At 50.9% G+C, this 20,470-nt stretch overlaps 4 protein-coding genes across 8 annotated transcripts; 1 reads left to right on the top strand and 3 right to left on the bottom strand.

The window, feature by feature from the left end:
- The first annotated feature begins 851 nt into the window (after window positions 1-851).
- On the top strand, window positions 852-5,208 carry LOC114864618 (integral membrane protein 2A-like). Its single transcript, XM_029165514.3, has 6 exons — window positions 852-1,185; window positions 1,577-1,714; window positions 2,614-2,799; window positions 2,968-3,078; window positions 3,837-3,981; window positions 4,109-5,208. Exons 1-6 carry the CDS (start codon window positions 1,114-1,116, stop codon window positions 4,201-4,203), a joined length of 747 nt encoding a protein of 248 aa, XP_029021347.1. The 5' UTR covers window positions 852-1,113; the 3' UTR covers window positions 4,204-5,208.
- A 153-nt stretch (window positions 5,209-5,361) lies between these two features.
- Window positions 5,362-10,011, bottom strand: gpr174 (G protein-coupled receptor 174). Of its 2 annotated transcripts, XM_055512442.1 has the most exons (3): window positions 9,759-10,011; window positions 7,050-7,459; window positions 5,362-6,245 (listed from the first exon to the last, which is right to left on the bottom strand). In XM_055512442.1, exons 2-3 carry the CDS (start codon window positions 7,245-7,247, stop codon window positions 5,460-5,462), a joined length of 984 nt encoding a protein of 327 aa, XP_055368417.1. In that variant the 5' UTR covers window positions 7,248-7,459; window positions 9,759-10,011; the 3' UTR covers window positions 5,362-5,459. The 2 variants fall into 2 exon arrangements, with proteins under 2 accessions (XP_055368417.1, XP_029021346.1); XM_029165513.3 differs by lacking the exon at window positions 9,759-10,011 and having other exon boundaries at window positions 7,050-9,739.
- Window positions 10,012-10,612: 601 nt separating this feature from the next.
- Window positions 10,613-16,462, bottom strand: p2ry10 (P2Y receptor family member 10). Of its 4 annotated transcripts, none has more exons than XM_055512439.1 (7): window positions 16,335-16,462; window positions 14,685-14,796; window positions 13,569-13,821; window positions 13,365-13,472; window positions 12,154-12,412; window positions 11,869-12,049; window positions 10,613-11,704 (listed from the first exon to the last, which is right to left on the bottom strand). In XM_055512439.1, the coding sequence occupies exons 5-7, from the start codon at window positions 12,330-12,332 to the stop codon at window positions 10,883-10,885; spliced, it is 1,182 nt and encodes a 393-aa protein (XP_055368414.1). In that variant the 5' UTR covers window positions 12,333-12,412; window positions 13,365-13,472; window positions 13,569-13,821; window positions 14,685-14,796; window positions 16,335-16,462; the 3' UTR covers window positions 10,613-10,882. The 4 variants fall into 4 exon arrangements, with proteins under 4 accessions (XP_055368414.1, XP_055368415.1, XP_055368413.1 ...); XM_055512440.1 differs by having other exon boundaries at window positions 13,365-13,433; XM_055512438.1 differs by having other exon boundaries at window positions 13,365-13,821; window positions 14,132-14,796.
- LOC114864804 (lysophosphatidic acid receptor 4-like) lies at window positions 15,916-20,051 on the bottom strand. Its single transcript, XM_029165767.3, has 3 exons — window positions 19,697-20,051; window positions 17,025-17,751; window positions 15,916-16,949 (listed from the first exon to the last, which is right to left on the bottom strand). Exons 2-3 carry the CDS (start codon window positions 17,598-17,600, stop codon window positions 16,458-16,460), a joined length of 1,068 nt encoding a protein of 355 aa, XP_029021600.1. The 5' UTR covers window positions 17,601-17,751; window positions 19,697-20,051; the 3' UTR covers window positions 15,916-16,457.
- Window positions 20,052-20,470: the final 419 nt, after the last annotated feature.

The raw sequence follows: 20,470 nt of genomic DNA, 5'->3' as shown, positions 1-20,470 counted from the left end.
GGGGGACTCAGAGGGGGAGTAAAGGTACAGAAATCAGCTGCTCTGTTTATGTGCCTTTCAGTGGTGATTACCGGTCCAATCTGTCTGTTTAACATAGGAAATATCATAGCTCGGCGGAGTGCATGTGCGTGCGCGCTTGCGAGAAATGCATGTGGTACAGTACAGTTGCAGTGAAGAGGGCTGGAGAGATGCCACCAGGTTTCTTTGGAATTAGGGCACCGGCGCAGTAGTAAGTGTTTATTTACTCATATGTGCAAGCCTAAGTGAGTCAGGAGAGTGAAAGCAGAGGAAGCAGAGGACCACCACAGGCCGGAGAGAGAGAGGAGGGAGGAAGTGTGACAGGCATGTTGTATAGCTTAGGCCCTGGCCTGTTTCCACAGCGTGTGTGTGTGTGTGTGTGTGTGTGTGTGTGTGTGTGTGTGTGTGTGTGTGTGTGTGTGTGTGTGTGTGTGTGTGTGTGTCTGTCTGTCTGGCAGGTAGTACTCAGCATGCACAAGGAAATATATTTACTGAGTCGCTTTGCAGAGAGGCATATATGGAGAGATGAATGGGCTGCATTATGCACTCCGAGTGTCTTCATTAAATTACAGTGCAGCACTGAGTCATTTTCTGTCGTGTTCTGTACAAAATTGTGTGGATTAACTTGGACAAGCTTAGCTCAAAGTGTAAACACTTAAAGTTATGTGTTGTTGGTTTAGTTTTCCAGATGTGAACGTTTTCTGGGAAATGCGGGCATGTGGCCACTGGGAGGCGCCAAATCGCCATAAATAACCTCCCGGAAAGGCTCTTAAAGATAATAAATGAGCCGATAAATTGCTCTGGTGGTCGCAGTTAAACCTAAAAATAAATCATAGTTGAAAAAGACTCAGACATCGGTTGATTTATATGCGTCGTGTAAACTGAGCCTGGGCTAGAATGCGCTTTTTTTACCCTGCATCGGATGTCATCTTAATCCCCTCCAGCAACCGGAAGCTCTAGATAAAGCCGAGGTTGCGCCGGTTGCAAAGTGCGTCACAACACGGACCTGCGGAGAATAAACCGAGCCTGCAGTCTCCTTCCCCCTCTCGCTGTGTTTGCACGGGAAACCCGCGCTGACGTCTCCGCTCCGGCAGCATGGTGAAGATCGCGTTTAACTCGGCTCTGGCGCAGAAGGCGCTGGGCAAAGAGGTGCCAGCCGCTGTGAAGGTGAGCTAACGGGCTTCGCTGCGCCGCCTGAGCCTGTGTCTAGGCCCGCACCCGGCGTCCGGCGGGCGGCTGCGAGCCGTCGCCTCATCCGCGCGTCTTCGCGTTCATCACTGCCTGTGCGGGATGCACGTGCGATATTCAGAGAGTTTGGGCGTTTTTTTGCGCCGACACGCGCGGTGCCGCGCTGCACCCGCCGCGGCACGTGGACCGCCCATCTTTTGAACAGCTGTTGTGCAAACACGCCATTCATTAGGGTTTCACTGTTGAGTCAACGCACTGTATGACTGTTGTTCATCACCTCCCGCGCTAGGATGCAGGCGATGAACATGCGTCTCCTCCTCCTCCTCTCCACACGCAGACAGTATGTGTACGTGTGTGTGTGTTTGTTTAGGATCCGGAGCAGGGATCAGCTCCCTCGGGCAACGACGGCTCCACAGGTCGCTGTCTGCTCACCCTGCTGGGCATCGCCTTCATCCTCAGTGGGCTCATCGTGGGGGGAGCGTGCCTCTACCGGTATTTCACGCCAAAGGTGTGTATGTGTGCGCTCGCCTATCAGGTACCAGTAAATAAAGGGTGCTAATATTGTCTAGTTATATATTACCACGATGAAAGGTTTATTAAGAAAAATATCTACAGTATAACTTAATGTTATAGCTGGATTTCCAATCAGCCAAGGAAACGGATATTTTTATTACATCTCCTGAGGCATAGACAGAAGCTGGATACAGACTTTATAATAACGTGCCCTGACAGGGCAGAGCAGAGTTATGAGCGTGGACGCCCTCATTCGGCCTTTGTGGCTGCTGATGGGACGCTCTCTGTGGGAAATGAACGCTGACCTGTTCTCGTTTCCATCTTCAGCAGAGGTGCAAGCTGCTGTCTGTTGCTGTGTTATAAACAGTATATACTCCTATACAGTAGTCCCTTCACACAGCGGTTTGCCTCTTGTGTAAGTGTAGAAGTGTTCATTAAATTATTCTAGTAATGCTAAAGTGTTGTTCTATGAGGAGCAATATTTATCCAAAATATCAGTTGTTTTTAAAAAGTCACTCAACCATTGTAGACACAATCGCTGGCATTTCAGTGCATGAATGTAGATTTACATATTGTTGAATGTCCAATATTCCAAGTCTTATCTATATAATAGGTCTCTGTATTACCACAAACCTGGCAATGCATATATTGTAATACAGATCAATTTATGACATTATGTTGCAATATTTGCTACAACACAATACTTTAAAATTCAGTTTTACCAGATCCACTACGTACAACATACACAATGCTGCCATCTAGTGGTGTGGAGTTTAATCACTACACTAAATGGGATAAGTCTCTTGCATTTATTTATTAATCTTGATGGCTGTGATACAAAAGTGCTTCCTTCTTACACCCCAGGTACAATATCTTATTTATTGTCTCCTTCAGAGGCTTTACCATGGCGCCATGCAGTTCAGTGACGTGTCGACAGGAGCTGGAGCAGAAAGCCAGCCATACTACCTGCCACGGGTGGAGGAGGAGGTGGAGATCTCTGACAGCATGGCCGTCATCAGCGTGCCCCCTCCACGCTTTAGGCCTGGGGACCCCGCCTACATCCTGCATGACTTCAACAGGGTAACATGGACACAAACCTGCAGGGGTGGGAATGCACTGATGTGTGGTACCTGCTACACTGTGTGTGTGTGTGTGTGTGTGTGTGTGTGTGTGTGTGTGTGTGTGTGTGTGTGTGTGTGTGTGTGTGTGTGTGTGTGTGTGTGTGTGTGTGTGTGTGTGTGTGAGCAGAAGCTGACCGCCTACCTGGACCTGACCCTGAGGACCTGCTTCGTGATCCCTCTGAACACCTCGGTGGTTCTCCCCCCTCAGGACCTTATTGACCTGTTCTCACAGCTGATGGTGAGTTATGAGGAGCTCTCCCTCCTCCGAGAGGCAGAGCTCCATCTGTGAGACCCACTTTGAAAGATAGAAGAAAAAACATGTGTACTGTACAGTCCTGTAATTCTCTGGCTCAGACTAATGCATAAGCCAGAACACTGCGGGTGAACTATGTTACCTGGGGAAATCCAGGGATTAATAATAATGCCAGATTGTCTGTGTTTAATCCTGTGCAAATCTGGCTTGTGTGCAATTTGTAAAGTGGAATTTTTCAGCAAACCATCACCAGAAACTCTGCTCTCTGCAGGAATTTGATTATGTTTTTCACAATATTTACATTTGACATTAATGTATTTAATTAATTTGTTTAAAAGTATGCTAGAGGAAGTTTGATAAATTCCCAGTATTTAGCAGGTACTTACTGTATCCTGTTCATTATCACTGTAGCTTCGATAATTATTATAATAACTGTTTATTAACTTTGCCACAAAGGTCCAGCCACAAAATAGGCTTGTGTGGAGTATTAGATTTTGGGAAGTGGGTTATGGTCAACTGTGGTTGTTTTATGTGTTGAGAGTTTCTTTGCTGTTCAGTTGTTCTAAAGCAGGTGTTAGGTGGATGGTGTCGCAGTTTAATATTGCTTTGAATGTTTTTGCTTAAAGTACAGGATGGTTCACTGAAACGTCCTTCCGTTTCCACGCGTCAGTTTTTAGCAAAAATGAAAGCAAAACAGTGAAGTCTCTTTTTTTTCTCTCTTTGTGTTCTATTTCTGTGCTCAGTCTGGTTCCTACCGCAGTTACCTCGTGCACGAGGACCTGGTGGTGACTGAGCGCATTGACGACATCAAGCCTCTGGGTTTCTACATCCGCCGGCTGTGTGATGGAAAGGAAACCTACAGAATGCAGCGGCGCGCCAGTCTGCCAGGTAGCAAACATGTGCAAAAATAGAACTAAAAAATGACCCCGATCTCTGTGATGTGCAGCACCGTGGACTCAGTGTAGTATGTGATACAGAGTTTGTGAAGTTCCCTTTCATTTACTTATTTTTTTAGGTGGAGGAATCCAGAAGCGCTCAGCAGACGAATGCTTCACCCTCCATCACTTTGCAAACAAGTTTGTGACGGAGACCAGGATCTGCAAGGCTTGATGGGAAAGTGAGTGTAGGTCAGAGAGAGAGAGAGAGAGAGAGTCGGTGGAAGTAGGCAGTCGAGGGAACAACCTTCAGCAGAAAGTGACTTTTGTACAAAACTCGACCTGTAGTTTTTGCCTGCCCCGCTTTAACCCCAGTGACCCGGTGAATTTTAGTTTCAGTATATTCTAGGCACCTCTCTCCTGACCTGCGTAGGTCACGGCTCATGTATTCACTAGCTAGTCACGTGCTGATAACCAGTGTTAGCTCGGTAACTACGGATATAACTGCGTTTTATTTGTTGGGTTGTTTTTGTTTTGCTGTTGTAGCTGTCGTTACTGCTGTTCCCGCGGGTGGTGGAGGAGTCGCACCCGACAGGAAGGCGCAGACGTGACAACTTTTGTGTTCTAGTGCAATATAGTAGAGGTCCTCATGGAAGTACGTGGTTGTTGTGGTTCCTTTTGTGTGTTTGGAACCAGAGCGGCGCGCACGGAGGCGTCCGCCGTCCTGCTGTGTGATAATTTATTGTGAATCTTTAACAGTGCAGCGCTCGGTTTGTGTTCGTGTTTAGGTAGAAACTTCACGTGTGGCAGCAAACTCCGAGGGTCGATGAGCTGAATCTTAGAGGCAAATTTCACGACCAATTCTCATTCTGACTTGCGTGGGGCTTGGTCTTCTATAACAAACGGGATCTGAGTCACTTTAGTGCAGCGCACGTTTGAAAATGTCGCCGGAAATAGATGATCAGCATTCATTTCGTTCATGTGCTTAAATTATTGGTCTTGATTTTGAACGCTTGAATCATGGAAAAATGTTCTCTCTTTATACCGCGTCCTTTTCGATGGTTTCCCCCGAACGCCTGCACGGAGCGACAATCAGACAGGAAGTGTGCTTGTAAAAAGGTTTCTGTCGCAGCTTTTTAACTGAACATTAGATGATTAGACTAAAACCATTGTTGTGTGCAGCTACTGAACTGAACTGAACTTTGTGGTTAAATAAAGTTGCATTTCTTTACATACTGAATGCTGTTGCTTCTTATTGTCACGCCTAAGAAGGTGGCATGTGAAAAAGCCGAACCTTTGATCGTCCTCTGCAACACTGTCGTGAAACTAGCGAGTCTAGCAGAGCGTAGGTGGTTTAGGGGGTTTCTTGGATTATGCCGTCACCAGAAGCACACACATTTACACATTTATTAAAAAAATAAATAGAAGATTTTCACATTTTGACGTTCACATGCCCCTTGTGTCACTGGTTTAATGGCTGAGGCTTCGGTTCTAGTCCTCCTCGGCCTCCTCGCCTCCTGTCATGCAGGACAGGCGCCTGCTGAAGGTCATGCTCTCCGGTACCTCCGGCTTGCTCAGCCGCCTCCAGAACTCGTGCGTCGTGAAATAGTACATGAGCGGGTCCAGGCTGCAGTTCAGGCTGGCCAGGCACAGCGTGACCGGGTGGCACCGCAGGACCAGGTCCCTGGAGGCGCAGCTCAGGAGCTTGGCCTTCGCCAGGAAGTCCAGCGGCATGGTGACGTGGTACGGGGCGAAGCAGACCAGGAACACGGCCGCGCAGCTCAGCACCATCCTCAGCGCCCGCCGCTTCTCCCCCCGGTCCGGATACGCCCCCGCCGTCACCTGCCGAAGGCTCCCGGCGGTCAGGCAGGCGCAGGCTAAAACCAGGACGAGGGGGAGGACGAAGCCCAGGAGCTCCGCCATCACCAGGAGGGTGAAGGCCGTGGGAATGCTGACGCTCCTCATGGGCAGCTCGGAGAAGCACACGGGCAGCTCCGTGGCGGCGAGGTCGCTCCTCAGCAGGGGGAAGGCCAGGCAGCCCAGGCACACCAGCAGCCAGACCAGCACGCAAACGCAAGCGTCCCCGCGCCTGGTGGCGCGCTGGTACTGCAGCGGGCACATGATGAGGTTACAGCGGCGCACGGTGATGCACACCAGGAAGTAGATGGAGGCGTACATGTTGACGTACTTGAGATAGAAGCAGAACATGCAGAGGGGCCGGCCGAAGGGCCACGTGTCGTTCAGGTAGTAGTAGATCCGCAGAGGCAGGGAGAGCACCTGGGGGGAGCAGGGAGAGGCTGAGAGGGAGCAGACGGGGGTCATTGTGCTCAGGTGGAGCGGTTAGCAGCGCAGCTAGTGCTGTAGCTCAATATTCAAATCATGTGCATGGTAGCTCCATAGGTGGAGCACGGCTTGGGAAGTGTGACTTTCAGTAAGACACTTCGCACTAGCCATGATTAAAATATTAAGAATAAGAACAAAGGCAACTTCACTGTGTACAAATGTGACGTATTCTTCACTATGTGGAGGAACCAGCTGACATTTATACCGTAAGTAGAAGTAGAGAAGTTGCAGAGACTGCCGGTCAATTAGCAGCTTTAACATCCTTTCATTGTAGCCATAAGTTTAAACTAGAACATATTATGTGCTCATATTAAAACTTAACTTAAACCAAACTTTAAAAATAGATAATGGACAAGTACAATATATCATTATCAATATAAGTAAAGATTTATAGAGCAGGGTAAACATATACTGTATGTATATTACTGAACACGTTTAAATGTCCTTATATCTGCTTATCGATACTGACTGGTATAGTGAAAGCCCAGTGTTACCAGTTGAACAGCTACTGTGGTTAGAAGCAATCAGAGATTCATGACGGCACATGAACTAGATCCTAGTGTCCAACCCTGGTCTTCTGCTGCTTGTCCAACTCTCCCTGCTGATCACATTGGTCAGGTGTGTGTTAGCTGCTGATTGACTAAACAGTATTAGCTGGAACAGGGAGAGTTAGAAAAGCAGCAGGACCAGGAATGAACACCCCTGAACTAGATAATCAAGACGTGAAGCGTGTTTTACCTGCAGCAGGTCGGCCACAGCCAGGTTCATCATGAACACCACGGCCTTCTTGGTTTCTCTGACGTAGACCCTGAACACCCACAGCGCCAGCACGTTGCACAGCAGGCCGGGCGCCAGGATCACGCTGTACACCGCCGCGTACACCTGGTGCCGGTACGTCTGCAGCTCTGCACTGTAGGTGCAGTTGGTAAAGTTCATCTTAGTCCGTGGGGCCGGAGCAGGCGCCTCCGTGCAGCAGCGGGAAGCTCGTCTCAGGGAAGGCGCTGGCGGCGCGGCGAGGAGCGAGGGCGAGCGTCCATCCTGTCCGTTGAGGGGGGGTGGGGGGGGGGGGTTCACGCTGTGACCCGGGCCCCTAGCCCGTCCTCCGCAGCATCCCACAGATCAAGATGGAGTCCCAAACAGCCCGCAGCCTGCAGCGGGAGAGAGGACAAGGTCAAGTCAAGGTCGCGTCACGTCCCATGGCTGTGGTGCATTCGTCTGCAGACGCCGCCATGAGCAACCAGCCTGTGCAACAAAGGTGTCCATCTGTGTCTGTGGAAATCAGCCGCGCGTGCTTTGCATGTCATAGAAAGTACCTTCAGCGTGTTGACGAGGAAGTTGTCACCGTAGCACACATGTGACATTGTACAGGGCGCCGTCATAAACACACAAACATGCAAACGCTCCCACGCTGCGCAGCGGCGCGTGCTGCGAGGAACCGCGTGCGCTCCATCAGCGCGCGCCACACTGGCATTTACAGTAAATATGCAAAAAGAGAAAAAAAACCCGCAAGGAAGTCGGGGCCCGAGCGCCTCTCACAGTGCACTCACTGTTCAGCACCTGACAATGGGCCGGTGTGAAACGAGGCGACGTGAGATCAGTGTGAAACCACTGTGGTCGGTGAACGGGTCAGATCGAATCTGTCGACACCTGCTGCGCCGTCAACAGCGCCAAGTGAAAGCTACTTCTTAGTTCGTTTTTTTTTTATATGAACCTCCAGCTATTACTATTGTATAATTGTTACTAATATTATGTTATGAACCTGTAAGCGGATTTGCAGCTTTACTGCAAGCTAAAAAGAATAGACGTGCAGCTAAAAAGAAATATGTTTAAATGAGGAAGATTGACCATTAAGAGGGAAATGACTATAAATGTCAATGTTTAAGGAGGATGTAGCCTATTATAGTGTGCAGTGTTATTGCATTGTGGGGGAAATGACAAGCGTTATTTTGGATGTTTCTAATTTTTATTACTTGCTCATCTGGGTTTTGTTCTATTTGAAAGCACCAGCAGCAGCAGCAGTGGTGCAGGATGCACAATTCTGAGCCCTGAGCTCATTAAAGTGAGGGTATCGCTACATGTACAGGCTCAGACTTAACTCACATACTTTATAAGCGTGTATGTCGTTAGGTTTAGTCATCTCTGAACCACGAGTGGGAAACCTCAAAAAGGTCACAAGATGAATTTGAGGGAGGTGGGAGATTAGGTTTCCTCTACGCTACTAAACAATGTAGAAGGAGGAAAACACGAAAAACCTTATCTGAAAACGTGGTTTATTTTTAAGCGCCTCCCTCCGTCTGTGCTTGTTGGTGAGCAGTCACGTAAACAGCTGGAGATCCAGCTCTATCTGCACTCTCCCAAAAACTCAAGGCCCAACTACAGCTACTGCTCCAGAGGCTGAAACCATCAGACGCTTCACAAGCTGATTATGTGTTATGCAAAATCCTTATCTTAAAATGAACCACAGGTCCACAAGGAAAGAAAAGTATTAGGTTTTAAATACAAAACTGGACTTTGCCACTGGTTCCTAGAGGAGTTTGCCCATAATGCAGACGGGAAGCTCTGCTGAAGATGGACTTTAAGTCATTTTCCTATTCTTGTTGTGAAGCACCTCGACCCCCTGCTTCTGCTCGCACACTGTCCTTAATTATGATTCATAGCGCTCCGTAAAAGCTCCCAGCGGAGCCTCAGTCCCTCGTCTTGCTTTTAGCATCCCCGACCTTTGACCTGAATGTGTTCCTTGGCCCGGTCCCTCTGTCACTTTTGCACGTACCAGTGCTTCTGCACAGCTGACCGCTGCATTTCCTCTGTGTGGCGGCGCATGAACAGAGCTCGTCCTTTTTTACCGCGGCCAATGACAGACACCCTGATGATACCTTGTTCAAAGGAAACGGAGCGGAGCCAGACACATTAGACAGTAGATAAGAACGTCTTTCTTTCTTTTATGTCGCACTGAGGCCAGTGAGTGTGATCAGCTCGGCTGCAGGAAGCTGTATCTGACATTGACCAGTAGAAACTATTGATTGACTATGAACTAGTTTGGATCTGATGCACTAGTCCTAACGACACCACTATTCTTATGTAGCCTTCTGTGTAGTTAGTGCCTGCTGGAAAAACATGAAATCATCAGTCGACTCATTTCTCTGTGGGCCGGCGCCGCGCCTCCATCCCCACGTCTGCCCTCGCCTCCTGATGCGGTGCCTCCACGTGTAACGCGTGCTGTAGCAGCGGCCCTCCATCCCTGGTCCTGAGCTCCTACGCGGTCCCACGGAGGGACACGCAGACCCCACACACGCCCTCAGCATTGCAGACATTCCTCACGCTGGAGCAACATCCAACGCCCCCCGTGGGACGTGACTCCACGCTGAAAGCATCCAGCCTCTCACACGAAGCCGGAGCCGCCTTGGTGCCGATAATAGGAAAAGCTGTGAGGGTTTTAAAGTCTCTTACCTTTTTCTTCAACGTTGATGTCCCATCTCATCCAAAAAGCAGAAGCACGAAGCCTCGGTGGACCCGACGCCGTCCCTCCCTCCTCCCTCCTCCCTCCCTCTAATACGCTCTCTGTCCTGCGCTCCCGCGTGTTTATCGCTCACCTTATCTGCCGTTCGACACACTTTCTGCTCTTTCTTCTCTGTAATCAATGAGATTTCCTGTTTGGTATCCTCGCCGTGTTCTCTGTGCCTCTGGCTCTCGGCTGTACTGGGGGTTTTAGTGCACGTATGACTTCCCGTGGGTGTGGGGGTGTGGTTTACAATCTTTGACACAAGTTCTGCTATTATGGACCCTGTTTTTCCACGTGCACCACATGTATGTGTCATGTTGCATTTCTGATGACAGACCGAGACCCTGTTGCATACAGCACTAAATATCGAAACCCTGACGCCCATATTACAAATAAGTAACGTCCACATGAACTACTGTAAATGCAAAACTGATGAGCTCATGCACAGTCATCCGTGAACCTAACGGTGGGCTGCTTCTGTCCGCCCGCCTGGGTCTGGGTCTGGGTCTGGGTCTGGGGGTGGGTCTGGGGGTGGCGCCGGCGCAGGATGCAGATGCAGGAGCGCAGCGGGTGCAGTGGGTGCGTGCGTGCGTGCGTGCGTGCGCGGGAGGTGGGTTTCAGTTCAAAAGCCAAAGTCAGTGCCAGCAGTTACCGGTCGCTCAGAGCTGTTGCAACTGCTGTCAACCGTCTCCACTGCTTTGCATCTGAAGAGGAAGTGCCACGCTTAAAAAGAGCGAGCTGGCACTTCTTTCCTGTGACTGTGTAATTCATCATTAAACCCAATGTAAGCACAAAAACGCAGTAAGAGCAGGCCTGCCTTTATTTACAGATGCTCAACATTCACACACAGCACAGATATTCATAGAATAGCTTATTTAGTCGATTTTACTCCCACTGACACAACATGAAGCACAACTTATATAGCTGTTATAGCTGAGTATGATGAGGATACTGATATTAATAGTGCGTAAAAGAGAAACACGTGGATCGGGGTTTGTGATGTCGAGGGAACGCGCGTGCTGAAACTGCGTCTCCACGCGTTTGGCCCGGCGGACGCGCCCACGTGCGCCCTCTACTCGGAGCAGTTGCTCTCCATGCTCATCAGCCGCTGCTGCGCGGGGCGATGCGTCGGGGAGCCGACGGGGGACGAGAGGAGCGAGGAGGAGAAGGAGGACGTGCGGATGGTCAGGTGCCGCCTGAACTCGGCCGCCAGGAAGTAATAGAGCAGAGGGTTGAGGCAGCAGCTCAGGCTCGCCAGGCACAGGGACACCGGGTGGAACTGGCGAATCGCCAGGCGCGCCGCGCAGTTCGAGATGATGCCCTGCGACACCATCAGGTAGAGCAGGAAGTTGACGTGGTACGGGCCGAAGCAGAACAAGAAGAGGGCGGTGCAGCTCAGCACCATCCGCAGCGCGCGCCGCTTCTCGCCGTCCGTCTGCCGCTCGTGGCTCTTCTCCGGGCAGCCCCCGGAGGTCACGGACGTGACGCGGCCGCGCGCCGCGGAGCCGCGCGGCTCCCGCGGCTGCCGCTTGTAGAGGGAGCGGGCGATGCGCGCGGAGCTGCAGAGGATGCACATCAAAGGGATGAGGAAGCCCAGCAGCTCGGCCGAAGCCATCATAGCGACCGCCAGCGTGCGGGACAGGCGGCGCGTGGGCAGGTCCTTGAAGCAGCCGTCCCTGGAGGCGTTGGACCCGTAGGAATATGACAGGTTGCGGGCGGTTTGCGGGCTGGAGCCGCCGCCGCCGCCGCTGCTCCGCATCAGGATGAATGGCGAGCAGGCCATGCCGACCACCGCCCACACGACGAGGCTGATCAGCAGGTCGTAGCGCCGCCTCCACCGACGTGCCACGAACGGGTCGAGCAGGAAGACGCACCGCTGCACGCTGATGCACACCTGGCGAGGTGTAGTGACGTCACATCGACCAATAGAAATAAAAGAGAAGAAGAAGAAGAAGTCCGGGGAATTCTCAGAACAATTCAAACTTTTCTCTTGATATTTGATGGATTGTTTGAATTCGCCGCTTCCTGCCATTAGATTTGTCCAAACTTCCCACTTACCAGGAAAACTATGGCGGCGTACATGTTGAGGAACTTGAGGTAGAAGCAGAACAAGCAGACGCCTCGACCAAACGGCCAGCTGTGTGTGAAGTAGTAATAGATCCTGAGGGGCAGAGAGAGGGTGTGGGCCAGGTCAGCGACGGACAGGTTGATCATGAAGATCACCGCCTTGGTCTTCTTACTGTGGAGCAGCACGCAGCCAGTTAATAGGAATGAATGCCACACCTGTATATTTCTGCTGGGTGTGTGTGTGTGTGTGTGTGTGTGTGTGTGTGTGTGTCGTACCTAATGTATCTGCAGAGGACCCACAGGGCGGTGGTGTTGAGCAGCAGACCGGGGATGAACAGCACCAGGTAGAAGTAGGTGTACATTGTGTCCATGCTTTTTTCCCACCCGCTCATGTTGTGGTCACAGGAGGAGTTCTCCAGGGACCCGTTCCACGGCCCGGACATATTCATGCTCATGCCTTCGCTCACACAAACCCCCGCAGGTGCAGCTCAAGGACGCTGTCCCTCAGTCACTGCTTCATTTTTTTCCATGACACCTATAACGCACATAAGGGAACCATTTGAACCGTATACGTTCCCCTAGTGAAGCTTCATGCAGGTTGAGACGCCGTCACGCTGAGATTCATTTCTATAACAATATTTAATAAAGCACAGTGCGATGACAGCATTTACAAACCCACAATAAATATGACCAAATATAACTTTTAACACTCTCACTTTCTGTGGTGCAGCACACATCACCACAGTGTGTTCTGATCTCATGAGACTAATAGGTCTCCAGACATGAGATCCGAAATGCATCATGGGAACTTTTGATAAGTAGATGTGATGGGATGAGGTTACTGCTTAGTAGATAAGATATTCAATATAAGTCTATATAAATATGACAGGAACTGGCTCCTACATAGTAATTTCACTTTCAGGCTGCACAGGACTGTTTAAATCTGTGCACCTCCAGAGCACAGTGTGACAAATCATTCTCTCTCTGCCCAAAGATTGCAGCAGGAAACGTGAGAGCACGACAGAGCATTTATTGTGCTAATCGCCCTCCGTCTGCCGTTAAGACGACGCCACACCCTTCCTGTGCCCATCCAGAGGGGAAGAGGCGAACTGTCACAACTCCCCGCTGCTTTAGTGTAACTTTGACCGGTTTTGACTCTTATTTCCCTCTCGGCTCCTGACTCTGACTCCGCCAGCGAACTGCCTTGTGTAACCTGTGCAGTCGCACAGCGCTGCGTCCCAGCACTTAGATTTGGGGAAGTAACGCAGCATACGTGTGCAATTTTGTAATTATGAAGTTTGAACATCAAACAGCATTGCATTGTAGCCGGCAGGACAGTAACAAATAAAATTATGGATTTATAGTGTTTATCTGTAAAGCAAAAGAGGATCCAATAGCGAATCTCACAAAATCAGCAAAATGCAAAGTGTGACTCTGACCACTAAAGTTCAAACAAAGTCACTCCAAACCATTACCATTGTCATTACCTCGTCTGTCGTCTCTCTAATTGCTTGCTGTGGACGGGTTGGAGAGGCCAGAACCAGAACCCCCCGCACCTGCCGGAGAACACATGCTTCAGGCTCTTCTCGCGTCCTCTTCGAAGCGCACGGCAGCAAACAGTCAGCGGGAGAGAAAAAGACAAGAGAACGTCCTGCCTCCTTGCAGCCAAAAGAAAAAAGCAACAAACAAACCTGTAAGTGAGGACATGTGACCAGATCCGCCTCCCGCTGTGGTCTCTGTCTGGCTGCGAGCACAGATGTCGTCTGCCGTGGGCTGCTCTGAGGTCTGCCCGGCTGCCGGGGGCAGGGCCGCGGCGCCGAGGGGAAGGGGAAGCGAGCGTGACTCCGCGTCACCGCGCGCTCGCCGGCTGTGACGAGGGTCCGGGTTCAGACGGCCGCGAGGGAGCGCTCACAGGCGGAGGCCCGATGGACTGCACCTCCTCTGCTGCAGGTTCAATGGAGAAGCAACATCTACACATCTGTTCTGACAGATCCTGTGGTGAAAGTGCTGCGTGTTCTAATCAGCCCTGCTGAGTTGTGCCATAATTATAGAGCATTATCTGCTTCCTCTTAGCAGATGCTAAACTTCCTATATCCCCTCCCTTTGCACAGTAGATTTCAGCGTGGCTCAGTTTCCATCTTGGCATGTGCAACTCTAAAGAATGTCATGTTTTCCCTGTGGCTGCTTTCCCTATGGTCACGCTTTCTGTGCTGCGGTATCTAGAAAGAAAGATCCTGCAATGCATAAAACACACCCGAAGCCACAGCGCGTCCTCGGTTTCACATCACGTGCGGAACACGCAGTCACACCTAGAAACCGTGCGCTGGCGATGAGTTCCCATGAAGCCGCGGGGCGCTGACGCTCGCAGGCTTCCTGTGGGCGCTGCACACACGGTTGCATCTGAAGCGAGCGGTTCAGTGCAGCGTCCGGACACAGAAACGTGACGGGAGGAGGTCAGAGGAGGTTAGAGCCACTTCACCAAACCAACGTGGTGTGTTTCACCTTTAGGCCGCTAGGTGTCAGCACAGACCCACTCTGATTCTTCCTGCTGTACGGGAGGTTTGCTCCTTTAAAGGAAGCATTTGAGGGATGAGCTGTTGAGTGTCCTTTGTTGAAACGTACTCGCCGCGATCTTGACACAAACCACTCACGGGGTAAAAGCAAGCTCGTGCGTGTTTACACCCCCGCACTCGTCCTAATCCTTGCTCCTCTCTGCGCTCCACTAAGTCCTTCCTCCCGTCCGCCACCTCTGACCCGCTCTTCCCCGAGGCGGCGTCTCCCGTGCTGCACATGTTCCCGTCACTCACGTGCGCTGCTGTCAGGGCCGAAAGGAGGCGTTCTCCTTCCCCGTCCACTCCACAACGTATAGAGGAGCAGCACATTCCCAATAAGGCCACGAAGCTTTCACTTTGCCTGACTCTGTGAAAGAATGAATAAACAGCGTACTTCACTCCTACAGGATCTAGTTTCTGCAAACACACTGGAGCTCATTCACTTTTACATGCTGTATTGCATGAGCCAATACATTTATACTATACTGTACATACATCTTATGTGTTATCAAATAAGCTTAAGCATTAAGTATTCTACCAGCAGCCTTCAAGCTCTCTTGTCTTTAGTGTTTTATTTTATGCGTTTTATCGTCCAGCTGTGAGCTGCTCTCATCACATCTCTCCACAGATGTCGACTGGGGGTTCAAATCTGAGCACTGCCTGGCTCATCCAGCTCAGCCAGAGACTTGTCCCCCCTTGTTTAACTGTGCTTTTCAGTTCGCTGTGAGTTTTCCTGCCTCCGCTTTGGGATGATGCTGTCGCCACCGTGCTTCGCTGTCGGAAGGTGAGCAGAGCCCGGCGGTGTCCAGGCTCCAACAGCACTACTGTACTATATACTACTATACATACTTTATACAGGGTTTCTCAATCTGGCACATTTTTGAAGGTTCTTGTCTGGTTTATTAACTGGGGCAATTTAATCAAGTTTAACAATTTAACAATGCAAAAGATTCATCATGAAATCACATCACTTCCTGTTGAGCCAGTGTAAACTTCAAGCTTTAAGTCTTCGCTCCTCCTTGATGTCAGTGATGGAACTGATGGACTCGCGGCACTTTGCATAAGTGTCTACAGATTTTCCCACAAACTCATAAATGCCAAGTCAGCGTCTCAAACCTCTGACCACTGCTTCATGCTTCATACAGTGCAACGTGCAGCAGTTGGTGGTAATTAGTTAACAGTGTTTACTCGTACTGTGGAAGGCGCGTTGCTAAGTCTTTGAGCAGATCTGCAGTCTAAGGCTGGATTAAAACAGAGAGACCTCATTCAGAGGCAAACAATGGACAATCGCTCGGCCCATAATAAGCATTTGGCCCGTGGCACCGCACAAAGACCAAGGTCCTCGACTGGCTTGAAGTCGCCCTCGCGTCTCACTGAGAATGAGCCTCTGTGGAATCAAAGCTAAGGTCGCGCTGACAAAAGGCCCAGTTTGACCCGACCACTGGACACGAGGTGGGGCACAGAAATAATACATTCAGCCTTGAAATGAAATTCAAAACAGACATTTAATGGTCCCAAGCATCAACACGAGACACATTCAACTCTGTGTGCTGCTGTGTGTTATAACAGTCTCTCCACACGAAAGAGTGTCACAACATTAATGTCTAAAATTATATAACGCACTGCGAAAGCTCGAACGTCATAAACAATAAAACTTAAGGGCTCAATGTGATACAAAAGTACGGAAACAACCCTCTAATCCTCTGTCCAGTGCATCGATGAATGAAGAAAAGAGTGAGGACGTGTTTCCGCCTCCTTCTGTGTGTCTGTGTGTCCTAATAGTCCTGATGCGGCTGCGGCTCTGGTCCCTGGAGTGTTTGTTCACAGTAAACACACACAGATACATTCCTCTGTTATCCAGTGGTGCATTAATCCCCAAAGCCCAGGCCATACCTCAGGACTTACCTCAGGCTTAGCTAATCTGCTGAGTTATGCGTTTGTCGCTTCCGGGACCCAACGTCCGACTGCTCCTCTATTTTAAATCCAAACCCTCTCCTGCCCTTCTTTCCTCCCATCTCCCCCGCGGAGTCAGAGCTTGCTCTCAGACGATTTGGCCTCCTTCCCGTTGCTGGCCGGGGCGTCTGTGTCTCCGGGCAGCGCGCCGGTGGCGTCCTGCGTCTCGGGCGTGTCGCTGCGGGGGACGCTCTCGGGCCGAGAGCCGGGCCCTTTGCCTCCCAGGGTCAGGCTCTTCTGGAAGCTCTCCGACGTGAAGTAGTAGACCACGGGGTCCAGGCAGCAGTTGAGGCAGGCCAGACACAGCGTGATGGGGTAAAGCGTCCGGGCGAAGCGCTCCACGCCGCAGTTGGCCAGCGCCTGGGTTCGCACCAGGGCGTAGAGGAAGAGGATGGAGTTGTAGGGGACGAAGCAGATGATGAAGATGCCGAGGTGGACGACAATCATCCGCAGGACGCGCCGCTTGTTGTCGCAGCCGTGGCCGGCGGTCACGGGGCGCCGCAGGGTTCGCAGCACCAGTGACGAACACACCAAGTTGGCCAGAAGGGGGATGAGGAAGCCCACGATCTGGGAATAACACAACAGACACACACTGAGTCATGTGTGGCCGCAACATGCTGCGCACAGCGTAGGGCGAGTTACCTCAATGAAGATGGTGATCTTAGAAAGGTAGGTCCTCCACGTGCTCTTGGAGAAGCCCTCGAAGCACGTGGTGGCCGTGTTGGTGCTGTTGATGGTGGAGAAGAAGGTGACGGATATGCCGCCGCCCACGATGGTGAGCCACACGGCGGCGCACACCAGCGCCGCGTTCCGCCGCGTGCGGATGGAGCGCGAGCGGAACGGGTAGACGATGGCCAGGAAGCGGTCCACGCTGATGCAGGTGAGGAAGAGCATGCTGCCGTAGATGTTGGTGATGAAGGCCGTGCCCGACACCTTGCACAGCCCGTCCCCGAACGGCCAGTGGCGGTTGACGTTGTAGAAGACCTTGAACGGCAGCGTGAACACGAACACCAGGTCCGACAGGGCCAGGTTGGTCATGAACATGGTGGTCTCGTTGCGCATCTTCATGCGGAAGCAGAAGACGAAGAGGGCGGCGCAGTTGGTGATCAGGCCCAGCACGAAGACGACGCTGTAGACCACGGAGTACAGGTTGTACTTGAAGGAGTCGTCGATGCCGCAGTCCTCCATTCCGGTCTCGTTGATCACCAGGCTGGCCATGGCGGGAGCGCAGGCGGAGGCGGGGGCTCCACAGACAGACGGGCGGAGCGGGTGTGAATCAGAATCACGGCCGAGGCCTCCTCAGGCCATGGCGGACGCTCGGGCAAACAAAGCGGGTCAGGATGCAGCGCCGCTGGGCTGCTCGCTCCTCCTGCGGGAGAAAAGGAAGAGGCCCACGGTCACTTCCTCGCTATAAAAGCTGCAGACCGAGGCGCAAGCAACTGTTTCCCTACGAGACGCAGCACGGCGGCCTTGAAGCTCCACCCGACGAGGAGCGGGCTGAGATGCAGCTGCTTCATCTGGAAGGAAATGAACGGATGTGCTGCCTCTGTTTGATTAACCACGAATACAAAAACACAAATAAGTGACACGAATGCTCTGATGAGGACGTAAAGAAGCAACAGTAGTAGCAGTAAACGTACAGAAAAACCCCCAAAGCTGAGCTCCAGCAAGAAGTAACTATGTCACAACGGTGGTTTGGTGGAAAAAGGCTGAGCTGCTCCCACCGTCACAAAGCGCAGTTGTCCAGAAGTCACAATAGATTTGTTGTGGAACCAGAACAATTCAAATAATTTAATATTGTACAAAGACAATAGACTGTCTGGGTGTTTATTGGAGGAGAGATTTAATGTGAAGTGAAATGTGCCCATAATGTGCCTTCACATTATCACAGTTTGGTGCACATTGTGGAAAGTGAATGATTTGTGTACAAATAATTGTTTGTATTCAGGGAAGTTGTGAACAAAAGAGTCAAATTTAAATTTTACGTTGTATATAGACCGGTTTATACTGTGACAAGTCGTATTAACCTCACACGACCCCGGTGACAGCTGGTCTGGTGGGACTGATGCAGTCACTGCGTCTCATTGTGCAGCCTCATGTAAATGTTCACAAACAACGAGTTGTTCTCACAGTGCACTGGTTTGGTCTCTGCAGTGTTTCTTTGCAGAGAAACAAATATTGCAAAAAGTCTGAGCTGTCACCAAACACATCACCGGATGTGATGCTGTGGAGAATCACAGGATCCGCCTCGATCCGTGCTGCACGGATGCATTTGTTGAAAGTCTCTCCTCAAGTCCTCTGACTTAACAGCCTGCAGGTCTAAATCACTGCACAGAACCCCAGCCGGGCTTATCTGGTGCTACACAACAGCAGCGTTGGGCCTCTGGCCGACCGGACTCGCTGAATCGGGCCTTTTCAGCACACGCTGAGAGGTCTATCAGTGCCAGCTGCAGTGTGACATCTTTACTGCGTGTTCACACGCCTCCCCCCAAAGGCCCGGACGGCGGCCCACAATGCCCCACTGCACCGAGCGCTCACATCCACGGACATCTTCTAGACGTCCCGCCAGGAGATCGAAGCCCTGTGTGCGAAGTGTGTGTGTGTGTTTACAGACGTGTGTACGGTCGGCGGACAGCTGCACGGTTATAGGGTTTCCCTGCGACAGGAACCCGCTGATCTGAAAGGATCGGGTTCAGGCCCGGCTCCAACAGCATCCAGCTGTTCCCTTCTGTCACACGCAGCGGAGCGGCGGAGGTGGTGCGGTGACACGTCGCGTCTTCATCGCCTTCATCTGATGCCTGATAGCGATAGCGAGGCGGCGAGAGAGGTGCGAGCTGCTCCTAAATGTCATGAACCCGTCAATATGCAGCGCCACCAACGTGGGAGCTTTTAGTCACAGAAAGATTTGCGCAACTGATGTCACTTTCAGTGGCTGGATTTTCACTCTTAGAAGTGATTTTGTCGTTTCGTCTTTCATAATATTAAATTATGGACTGTTTCTAAGACAGGACGAGCAGCTGCCTTCTTGAGATGCAGAATGCATGTGATGAAATCAGAAAAGAAGTACAGTAAGTTACTACAAACTCGCTGATATTGGCAACATTTAATCAGATTCAAATCCAAGCACATGGTTGTTTAAAATCTGAGTAGTTCAAGGTGTTGCTCTGCACGTTGCTGCCTTAGACGTGTGAGATGAGGGCAGCTGTGGTTGGAGCTGGTTTCTGGGGTTAGTAAATGGAAAGACGCTTCTCAGGTTTGCCTCAGCTGAAGACAAAACATGTTTTTGTGCCGGAGACAAAGCGGGGCAGACTTACTGGCAGCCGAGCGGACGGTGACAGTTCACGGCCTGGTCACTGCTGTTTGTCGGTCCCGCAGCGGCGCAGCTGTCAAAAGAGAGAAGACCTCCGGAGTCCGACGCTCCGCTGCCGCCGCTCAGCGTCCTTGGTTCCGAGTATCCAACTGCCCCGGGTCCAAACAGCACCGAGTCCTCCCGAAGCTGACTCGCGTGAGATTCCTCCGTGCGTCGCGCGCCGTGCGTCCGCTAGAAGTGGGAGCGCATCACATCCACCGCGGCGGGTTTGTGCGCGTCTGCGGAGGAGCGCGCATGTATGTGGAGGGGCTGCTCCACGGCCACAGGAAGCGAGACAATAGCGCCTCGGCCGGGGCAGCGGGAGGAGGGGGAGGAGGAGGGGGGAGAGTGTGAATAGAGGACTGGGGAGAAGGCGGAAGGGACAGCGGGGCCGCGGGCGCACGACCGGTGTCATCAGATCACAGTTTACAGTATAAGGATCAAACACACATTTTTATTATTATGCAACGATGTTTTCATTAGTTTGTGTCTTTTTATTAATTTGATATTTGGTTATGTTGAAAAAATAAACAATAATAATAATTGTAATATATACTATACAAATATACTTACAGTACTTTATTGTCTTTATTGTCTACAATAGAGAAACATAGAACGTTTGCAAAACAAACTGACAAACAGAATTCTAATTTTAATGAAGTTAATAGTAATTGGAATTTTCTTTTAGTATTTTGAAGATTTCTAGATTCAAGATTCAAAAAACTTTATTGATCCCAGA

The sequence above is a fragment of the Betta splendens genome, chromosome 10, assembly GCF_900634795.4.
Source record: "Betta splendens chromosome 10, fBetSpl5.4, whole genome shotgun sequence".
Taxonomy (NCBI): domain Eukaryota; kingdom Metazoa; phylum Chordata; class Actinopteri; order Anabantiformes; family Osphronemidae; genus Betta; species Betta splendens.
This window is presented reverse-complemented; position numbering and strand designations above follow the sequence as displayed.